The following is an 11,215-nucleotide window of genomic DNA, read 5'->3' as shown; positions in this document are numbered from 1 at the left end:
GGTTTGGGGAGGTGCGGGGGGGGATTGTGTACCAATGAGGGAGTTTTTCTTTTGCTTTTCAAGGAGAAGAGCAAATGGGGTGGGGAGGGGGGAGGGGGTTTGTTCCGGGAGAAGGGTGCAACAATGAATGAATGGAATCCCAAAATCTCTGTAGATGTTCATTGAAATGAAAAATAAACAACCCAAATTAAAAAAAAAAAAGTAGATGTCATGTGTATGCTGACCACCAAAGAAGAAGAGAATTTGAAATGAGAAATTTAGAATTAAGTTATAGCTATATGACTTTATTATTGAAAAGAATATTTTTAGTTATGTCAAAGATCCTCAAAACTTTTACGTATTTAAATAAATATCTTAGAAAGGAAATGTTAAAAATATGAAGATATTCCATATTGAAAAAAATATTATAGACTGGCATTAAGGACAATATAAATTTACTTGGTGAGGTTTCAACCAAAATTTTTATATATCTAGTGAATTATCTATTTATGCTTTATTGACTATGCAAAAGCAGTTGACTGTGTAGATCATAACAAGTTATGGCTAACATTGAGAAGAATGGGAATCAGAGAGCGCTTAAGTGTGCTATATAAACCTAGACCTAGACCAGGAGGCTGTTGTATGAACAGAGCAAAGGAACATTGTTGTTGTTGTTGTTGATTGCCATCAAGTTGAGCATGACTCATATTGACCCTATGAACAAAAGATCTGAAGCCTTTCTATAACTATTACCATTTCTCAAAGTATATAATTTCCAGAGGCATGCGGTTTAGGAAGTAGATGCCACTCGTGCTTCCAAACCTGTCATAAACTGGTAGTTTCACCACACACTGTCCACCATAGTAACCATAATGGCATTTGACACCCCAATGGCACAAGGTTCAGCATCACAGCAACCCTACATGGTTTAAAATTAAGAAGGGGTAGATCAGGGTTGTATTCTTTCTCCATATCTAGTCAATCTGTATGCTAAGCAAATTATTTAAGAAGTTGGACTCTGTGAAGAGGAAAGTGACATCAGGCTCAGAGGAAGACTCATCAATAACCTGCATTATGCAGATAACACAATTTTGCTTACTCACAGTGAGAAAGACTTGAAATGCTTGTTGCAGATCAAAGAATATAACTTTCAATATGGATTGAATCTCAACATCAAAACAAACAAAGAGTCTTACCATTGGACCAATAGGCAACATCATGTGGGATGTATAAAAAATTGGAAGTGCCCGTAACGTCCTCTTACATGGATCCACAGTTAACATTCTTGATGCTAGCAGTAAGGATATCAGAAAACATACTGTACTGGGAAAGTCTGCAGTTAGGGGCTTCTCCATATTATTGAGGAGTAATGACATCAGTTTGAGGACTAAGGTGTATCTGATTCAGGCCATATTATTTCCGATTATTTGCTATGCATCTGAAAGTTGGACAATAAATAAGGATAACAGAAGAAGAATTGATGTCTTCGAGTTGTAGTGTTGGAGAACAGCACTGAACATTCTATGTATGACCAAAAGAACAAATATGTCTCAGAGATGGTACAGCCAGAGTGCTCTTTGGAGGCAAGGATGATGAGGCTTTGCCTCACATGCTTCAAGCATGTAGCTAGGAGGGGCTATTTCTTGGAAAAGGCTATGATGCTTGGAAAGGTAAAGGGTCAGCAAAGGAGAGGAAGATCCTTGACCAGGTAGATTGACATGGTGAGTGACACAATGGGCTCTAGTGTGTCAGGAAGTGTGAGAATGGATTAGGAAAGAGCAAAGTCGAATTCTGTTATTTATAGAGTCCCTAGGGGCCATACTCAACAGCATCTAACAACACAGTATATTGGGGTTAAGAAACTTACTATTTTATTTTGTAGTAAAGGCATCAATACTGTACTTCTGCCTCTTATAGTGACAATAAAAAATTAACTTAAAACCACTTGAATATATGAAGTAAACCAGATTTTCAAATCTTGCTTTGTAAAGTATGATAATAAAGTTATAAAAAGCTGTTGTTGTTATTGTTGTTGCTATTAGAGGTCTTCAAGTTGAGTATGATTCATAGTGACCCTATGAACAATAGATCTGAACCCTATTCTTTCTTTATAATCTCCAATACTTTTGAGCCCATTGTCATAGATATTTTATCAATTTGTCTCACTGAGGGTCTTCCTTTCCTTCATTGACTCCTCACTTTTTTAAGCTTGATGTTTCTTTCCAAAGAATATTCTCTCCAAACAACATGTCCAAAATACATGAGACAAAGCCTCATCCTTGCCTCCAGCGCGTACTCTGGTTCCACTTTACTCAAGACATAGTTAATTCTGTTCTTTTGGAAATCAATGAGATAGTCAGCTCTCCAACACGACATGAAAATGAATCTATTCTTCTCCTCACATCCTTATTCACTGTCCAGTTCTTAGATGCATAGCAAAGTCATTGGAAAGACTGAGGCTTGAATCAGGCACACCTCAGTCTTTAGACAGACACCTTTGCTCCTCAGTCCTTTGGAGAGGTCTTACACAACAGAGTTTCACAATGCTGTATGCTTCAATCAAGAGTGTTGATTGGATCCAAACAAGAAAAATATTGTTGGCAATTTCATCCTTTTCTTCATCTATCATGATGTTGCCTATTTGCCCAGTGGTGAGGATTTTTGTTTTCATGTTACTGAGACTTAATATATCTTGAAAACTCATCCTTGAGCCTCTGCAGCAAGTACCTCAGGTCCTTTGACCTTTCTGCTAGCAATTCTATGAGACTTTGCAGTGAATTATGGAAACCAAAGATCAAAAGAAAAGTACTAGAAGAGGTAGCTGTTGTTAGAGAAGATGAAGCAATGCAGTGGTTTGGAAAATTGAACATTTGGAGCATCTTCAACCTGCACCTCAGGAACTGCCTTCGTGCTGATTTTTCCAGAAGAAATTAATTCAATTACTAATATTTTATATTAGCAAAACAGAAGTGTTGAAATATATTTTTAAATACTCAACTCTGAATGTATGCAATCATTAATCTAGTGGTAATTTATATAACCAATAAATATATTTGTCTAAATAACAAGTGAATCTATATGTATTTGTGTACATATGTGTTTAGGATGCACACTCGAAATTTTTAGATATATTCTACTATGTTATGTCTTTGTTGTTTGGTCATTGAGCTGCCTGCGATTCATAGTGACACTGACATCTACACAACTATCCTCATTACTCCACTTACTGTATCACCGCATCTGCTCTGGGATCTCCTCTCCTAACTGTTCCTCCACCCTTCCCTTTCAAGCATGATATCGTTCTCCAAGAACTCATCCCTTCTGGCCACAACCACTGCTCATTTATTACAAACATGACCATGGATTTGCAGGAAAGGAAGAAAATGAAAAACCCTAAGTAGGAGAAATTCTCAGAGTTAAGAACACATTGTCATTTCATTCTTAGCTTCTTCCTGCCTCTGACTTTTCATGTAACTGCAGACCCTCAGAAAGAAAGAGGCACACCTGTATAAACAGCCAGGCCTTAAAGGTATGGTTGGTTTACAACCAGCCCAGGTACTATGCACTTTCATATCCCATCTCACATAAACCCCATCAACACCTGAGGGAAAGCGCCAACTAGCCCTAAACCTGAGTAACCTGGCCCAGAGTGCCTATTACTTCCACACCTGGCTTCAATGAGGAAGTAGCAGAATTCAGGCATGACATTTTTCAGAAATGTTTCTTTTCCTTCCTTCAAATTTATAATTCAGTTACTGTTGTTATGTGCTGTCAAGTCACCTGCGACTCACAGTTACCCTATGTACAACAGCTCTGAAGCTTGTTCTGTCCTGAGCTAACCTTATTGTCTGACACACCTACTCCCATTACCTCAATCACTGAGTCAATCCATCTTATCCAGAGTCTTCCTCTCTTACACTCTCCCTCCACCCTACCAAAGAAGAACAGTTACCAAGCATTTCAGAATCCTCTCATTTTGGAAATAATCAGCAAATTTATCTCTAATATAGGCAAGTGATTTTTAAAGCTAACTTTTTAAAAGCACAGGAGCAAGTGAAATATCAGTTCCATTTCTATCAGGTGGTGGTGTTATATACCGTTTCTACAGAACTGAAACTTACCTGACCTTCCAGCGGGTTTTCAGAGACAAATCACAGAGGAGGAAATTGTCTTTCTCCCTTATCACTAGGCTACCAGAAAGGAGTTCTCCTGTGTGATTTAACTGCCTCTGAAAATCTGCTGGTGGCTCAGCTATGGATCAATTCCAATTTGATGATACGCAACAACAACAAAAGGCCATTAGAGCTTCCTTCTTTCAGATATTGACATAAAGAGATATTCATTAAAATAACCAACAAATAAAGCTCCTTCTATGGTGTTGTTAAACAGGAGCTGGTGAATTCGAACCACATATCTTTGGGATTACACAACAGCTTCTTACCCCTAGATCATTAATGCCCCCCTTTTTTTCAGGAGTAGAGAGTTCTATTTGTTGGTTATCTTAATACCTATGCCTCTGTTTCTTGCACTTGAAAAATACAAATAAAAACTTCAAAATTCATCTAGAAAGCCTCTAATACTGTCCTGGCTTGTTTTCAGTTGTGCAATGGATGTTTGTTTGTTTGTTTTGGGGGGGTGTTGTGGGTTTTTTGTTTTGTTTTATTTTGTTTTTGTTTTTAGTGACTGTAAAACGTAGTCACAGTCAATCTGTATCTTTTACTAAAAAGGACCATAAATAACAAGTAATGCACGTCATTTTTCTTCTTCAATAAAATGGATTTATTTCCTCTCAACGTACAGGCTTTTTTTTTGTGCAAATTATTTTGGCTAGCAAACACAAAACTACATGTTCCATTTGAACGTGTAAGGTAGAATCCATTGCACTTACCAAACTATTCCCTGAGCCCCAGAGCCAATTGGCTTTAAATTCTGGTAGCGCTTGAGAACTGTGAAGGTTGAGTCTCCCACTTCCACACTGTAGAACTGGTTGTCAACTTTGCTTTTGCTCATGTTGTAATGTTTGGCAATATATGACACATCCACTTGTTTATCAAATCCCTGTCAAAAGGAGAAAAGGAAAACTTGAGACAAGCGAGCAAAAAGAATGCCAATGAGACGTACAGAAGACTGCTCTTACAATGACCATTAACATTTAGTCAACTGTCGTTGCTACAAAAGCTTTTATTTTCCATAGAAAAATTATACATTTGTTCATATAAAATGAATCAGGGTAAATGAGCTTGGAGGAGGGATGCAAAGATTTTTTTATTGGTTTTTTTTTATTAGAATAGCTTTAGATAAGAGTTATAGAATCTTTCCTGGTATTTTATATACTAACCATATATTGATCCCAAAGCCTATGTTACATATTTTAGGATTCTGATAAGACAGGCATGTGAGCCAAGATCATCCATTAAAATAACCACGTGAAAGGGAGGATAAAAATATATAACTCTTTTAAGGAAAGTAAAAAAAAAAAAACAAAAAACAAAAAGCCACAAACAAACAAAAAAAACCCCCACAAAATAAACAAAGTGGTTTTAGTTAATTTCAAAATGAATAGACTTGATTGCATTTGTTCTCATTTTAAAACAAAAAGTGCCATGGTTTAAATACCAAATTTAGTATTGAAACAAATTAGCCCAAAGTAACATTATTGGAATGTTATTTTTAGGTGCTCCATTCAAGTACAACTCCTAGGTATGTCTTGAACAAAAGATCTGAATCTTATCCTATCCTGTGCTCATTCCCATCCTCTCTGACACACTTGAGCCCATTGCTGCTCCAAAGCACTGAAAAATGGCACATTTATGTATTGTGAAATGCCATCTCTTTATTCTCTGAAACCTTACATTTTAAATAACTCAATTGTTACATATCTTTATATGTAAGAGAAAATTACAAATGAATCATATTTAGCAATTGAATATTTTGTCATTTTAATTTAAATCATTATCTATATAATGTCAATATCCATTAATCACAATTCTTATACAGATACAATGAATGTTGCATTTTTCATATTTATGCTATTTTTGTTGCTGTTATACCATCGAGTACAACTCGCAGTGACCCTGTGAACAGCGGATCTGAAATGCTATAACCTGAGCCGTCTTCATCTCCAAAACAACTACGCCTATTGCTGCATTCACTGTGCCAATCCATCTCTTGAAAGTCTTCTTCTCTTTCACGGATCCTTCACGTTTTCAAGCATGACGTCATTCCTAGGGAATAGCCTCTCCTAACAAGCTGAAAGTATGTGAAACAAAGCTTTGTCGTCCTTGCCTCTTAGAAGCCCTCTGGATGCACTTTCTACATGACATATCTTTTTGTTTTCTGATATTTATGAGATTAGAACGTTTGAATTCTGTAACTAGGAGGAACTAAAATGCAATTGAATGGCTACGCAATAGTCAATCCTTTTTCTTGGTTTTGTTTAACGTTTGAGCACCCATATGCTCTGTGAGCAGCCTTGAAAATGGAATAATTTACACCAATGATTTTCATCTGAGGGACTGTTTACTCTCAAGAGCATTTGGAAAATTTGTGGGTGTCACAATGATACAGAATACAACTCGTACATAGCTTATCAGAGAACATACCTACCCAATTAATGATTTTACACATACTTCACCTCTATGGAATGCCCTGCCAAGTTTTAATTAGTGGAAAAACATGCCTATGTTACAGCCCTAAATCTAAACCGAAGTATTTTTGCAGGATTTTAATATACACTAACTTTTCTGTTACACAATCTGCAAGAAGATATAAAACTTAAACAGACTATGAAGTTTGGGGATAGTCATAACTCAATTTTTCTTAGAAATTGTTGACATTTACATTCTAAAGAAATACTTGAAATAAAAAATTCAATCTAATTTGCTCCTGTGCATCCTTGGGAAGAAATCCAGGCTTCATTAGTAATGTAAATGAAGAAAACACAGCGGGAAACATATGGACATGGGGGACGAAATCCATGAATCCAGGGAAAAGATCTAGAGATTCCAGACAGATTAGACAGACCTGACAGCAGAATGCACATGACAGCCCACGATATGTTCAGATATAGAGACACTAATTCCACATAAAGGCTCAGAGAATGCAAGGATAACCAAATCAAGAACATTTACAAGAAGGGAACGCCCATCTTTCTTCCATTGAGTGCCTAGTGGATTTGAATTGCCGACTCTTGCTTTAGTAGCAAGATACGTAATGACATACTAGGCCAAAATAAAGGGATTGTCAGGGCATCAATTCACTCTATCTGAAAGTTTAAAAGGTTCAAATCTATGAAAAGACTCTAGGAGAAAGAAAGGCTTTACAATCTAATCTCATTTAAAACCTTACAGCATATAGATTTGAGCAGCAAATATTCAGAATCAGCTCAGTAGTAACTAATTGTGTTCTGTTTTATTTTTATAGATTAGGTTGTTAGGTTGTTTAAATAGGAAACTTAAAATGCAGGTATATTTTGACTGTTAATAAGAGGCTAAAAGTGAAGGAGGTTACTATGAAGTCTGGAGCAAGAAACTAAACAAGATGATGTACTAAGAACACTTGCACTAAATATTGTAGCTACAACAGGGTTGAAAATTTAGACATCAACCAGAGCGAGACCATTTGCATTTAAACAACTCTTGATTTGAACCGTGCTATCAGCACTGCTCTCTACACCATGCCCCATTTCTACTTTGGATTTTTCTGACATTATCTGGAGGCCAGGATTAGCAAATCTGTGCTTTTAACATTGAAAAAATAAATGTTTTCAAAATATCTGAAGATCAAAATCAAGTTATTCATCTGTAAATTTTAAGTTGCAGTATAGGAAGTCTTTGATTCTGTTTTTCCTTTCCTTGTTCCACCGTGCTTTTTCCTTATGTCTTACAATATTCTGCTTTTTTGACCAACCACAACTTCTTTAGCACACACTAGCTTTGCCAATCTTTGTTGATTCAAGTTGCTTCCCCCACTTATTCTCTTCACTTTGGAAATATTTATCATGACTACAATGCATGTACATATTAATTGTACAGCATAACCTCTTTGCTCTTAGCACTGCCATTCTCCTGCAAACATGGCTTTTCTCATTATGGCGTCAAAATTTGCATGAAAGATTAATGCACCAGATTGGCCCTTCTTCTTTTCTATCATTGCAATAGTTACATAAATAAATCATTGGGGGTTAACAAGTCGTGACACTCTCTTTCAGGTTACCCAAAGAGATACTCTTCATTGAATGTTTACAAACATTTAATCCCATGAACTCTGATGTTATCATCATTATGCACCAGATAATGGTTTAACACTAGAGATATGACAGGGAGAAAAAGAAAAGTCTGTCAGGCAGGCAGTTCAGTGAGCAAGTATTTAAAATGCTCCTGATATTTTCTATAGTAGAAGAAAGGATAAATTCTAGGAAGAAACAGTAGCAACTCATTGCTTTGCTTGCATTCATTCATTTTTATGAATTTATTCAACCATCTGTATAAAGTAGGCCCTGTGTGAGACAAATGACTAAGGTACTGGATAATCTGAAGTCTGGAGGTTAGCAGTCACATTGGAAGAAAGACCTAATGATCCTCTTTCAGAAAAATCCATCACTGAAAACTCCTCTTTTTTACTCTGCCACACAGAGACTGACTATAGGTTAAGGTGCCATGAGTCAGGTCTCCTTGAATCAGAATCAACTCAAAGGCAGTGGGTTTGAAGTTTTGAAGTTTTAACAGCCAAAGGTGGGTGTTAAGTTGGTAAAGTCTGAGGAAAAATTGGATGTGTTTTATACAGCTAACGCTATCGCCTGACTTCCCTTTCTCTCTGGTTCTCCAATAAGAGAAAACATCTGCTAACTCAAGCCCCAACCTTGGTACTAAGAACAATCATAATATACACAGTGCAGATTCTGAATATCTGGGTGAAAGCCAGCAATAGAGTAATCATTTTTAAAGCATGGTCCCTACAGCATCAATATGATCATGAGCTGGAAATTTTTAGGAAACTAGTATAAATACAATACTAGGGCTCCAGTTCTATTATAAATACAATACTAGGGCTCCAGTTCACATCTATTGTATCCTGAGGGCAGGGCCCCTTAGTCTATTGTAATATGGCCCCTGGCTGGACTCTGATCCATGTCGAGGACCATGCATTAGAGTGGGGGGATGCCCTGGAGACTACGAGACAGCTCATTCAGCTCGGCCTGAGATAGTCAGAAAGTAGACACTTACCATGCAGCAAAAATAATATTTCTGCAGCTGCACCAGGGAACACATTGTGTGGCTGTATGAACTGCCAAATTCCATTGCTCCTGAAAACCAGAGTCCCAGTTAGGGCAAGGATTACCCCACACCTCAGATTCAAGTATTTTGGAGAATCTCACCATAAAATTAAGGTTTACCAAGGCTATATATGCAAAAAGGTCAACAGATAACTAAGTGCTATAATAGAGTAAATAATTTCATTTCATCCCTAAGAACTCACTCCACTCAGAGCCAATTCAAAACTGATCCTCCAGCAAGGTTTCAGAGCCTGTAAATCACATGGGAAGAGACTATCCATCTTTCTTCCACAGAGCAGCTGAAAGATTCAAACCACTTGCCTTTGTGTGGACAGGGCAACTCATTACCTACTATGCAACCCCAGTTTGTAGCTACAAATGGAACTTTTTCTATAATGAGAATGCCACATACATGGTGATATTTTTATATGAACTTGGTGATACTTGTATACGGGGATTAATGCAATCACAAAGTATTATACTGTTATCAACATTTTAGCAACAAGAAAATTCTCAGTCAAATAGGAACACCCTAAAGGTAATAAAATGATATTCTTAATGACATATTGTCAAGTAATTGCATTGCAGTCCCAAAAGCATGTAGTTTGAATCCACCAGCTGCTATATGGGAGAAGGATGTGAAATCTCCTCCTCTGAAATTTAGTGCCTCTGAACACACCGAAGGGTCAGCTACAAGTCAGTTCCAACTCAACAGCACACAACAACAACACATTTAAAAGAAAAACACTATTATTCCTTGATCTTTTGTCTCTATTCCAGAGTTTGTAATCTTGTATATATGGATTGAAAAATCTTATATTAAGGTTGTGAATTTACAGGCAGGTACACACAATAACCTTTAACAGCATACCCAGTTTTAAATTGACCTTTAGATAAAATTTATAAATCAGTGACTATAATATCCTTGTTCTTAAAAGTATCTGGTATAGTTGGTTAAAGGTTTTTTTAATGGCTGACTCAGCAGTACTGTGTACTATTGTATGTTGAATTATGTCTCTGAATAGATATATTGAAGTACTAACCCCTGGTGCCAGTTCCTGTTACCTATTCTTGAATAACCTTTCCAAATGGAGTAGGTTTTATTCTAATTCCATCAAAAGGTAGCTAACCATAAAAGAAGAGACATGAGTATAGAAGCAAGAAGAGGAACCCTGTTATTATGGAAGAAGAGGTACCCTAAGAAATGCCAAGGATGGTTGGGCATCACTAGAAATTAAAAGAGGCGCACGAACAATTTCTCTCTTAGAGCTCTCAGAAAGAATCAACATCTGCTATCAACTTCTAGTCTCCAGAACAGTGAGATAATATATTTTTGTTCTTTAGGCCACCTTCAGTATGGACTGAGGCTCAATGTCAAGAAGACAAAGATTCTCACCACTGGACCAATTGGCAGCGTCAGGATGGATGGCGAAGAGATTGAGATTGTTCACAGCTTTAGTTTGCTCGGCTCCACAGTCAACACTCTTGGCACCAGCAGTCAGGAAATCAAAAAGCGTATCACGGTGGGAAACTCTGCTGTTAGGGACCTCTCTAAAGTACTCAGGAACAACAGTGTCTCTCTGGAGACTAAGGTGCGCCTGATACAGGCCATGGTCTTTGTAATCGCTTGTTATGCATCAGAGAGTTGGACAATGACTAGGGAGGACAGAAGGAGAGTGGATGCTTTTGAGCTGTGGTGCTGGAGAAGAGTACTGAATGTACCATGAACTGCCAGAAAAACAAACAGATTCATCTTGGAGAGGATTAAATCAAGCTTCTCCTTGTAGGCAAGGATTCTGGGGCTTCGTCTGACATACTTTGGACATGTTGCCAGGAGGGACGGGTCCTTGGAGAGGGACATCATGCTTGGGAGGGTGGAGGGACAGCGCAGGAGGGGAAGACCCTCTATGAGATGGATTGATTCGGTGACTGGGGTCATCGCGATGGGTGTGTCAGAAGCAG

General features: G+C 37.5%; 1 protein-coding gene across 4 annotated transcripts in view; it reads right to left on the bottom strand.

The window, feature by feature from the left end:
* The window catches only part of MAPK10 (mitogen-activated protein kinase 10), a 487,811-nt gene that overhangs the window by 183,137 nt on the left and 293,459 nt on the right, over nt 1–11,215 (bottom strand). For all 4 annotated transcript variants that reach the window (XM_006885244.1, XM_006885247.1, XM_006885246.1 and 1 more), the window contains one exon: nt 4,868–5,037. In XM_006885244.1, coding sequence (XP_006885306.1) covers nt 4,868–5,037 — 170 coding nt within the window. The remainder of the gene's footprint in view (nt 1–4,867; nt 5,038–11,215) is intronic.

This window comes from Elephantulus edwardii, unplaced genomic scaffold, assembly GCF_000299155.1.
Source record: "Elephantulus edwardii isolate Elephantulus edwardi_28Jun2011 unplaced genomic scaffold, EleEdw1.0 scaffold00042, whole genome shotgun sequence".
Lineage (NCBI taxonomy): Eukaryota > Metazoa > Chordata > Mammalia > Macroscelidea > Macroscelididae > Elephantulus > Elephantulus edwardii.
This window is presented reverse-complemented; position numbering and strand designations above follow the sequence as displayed.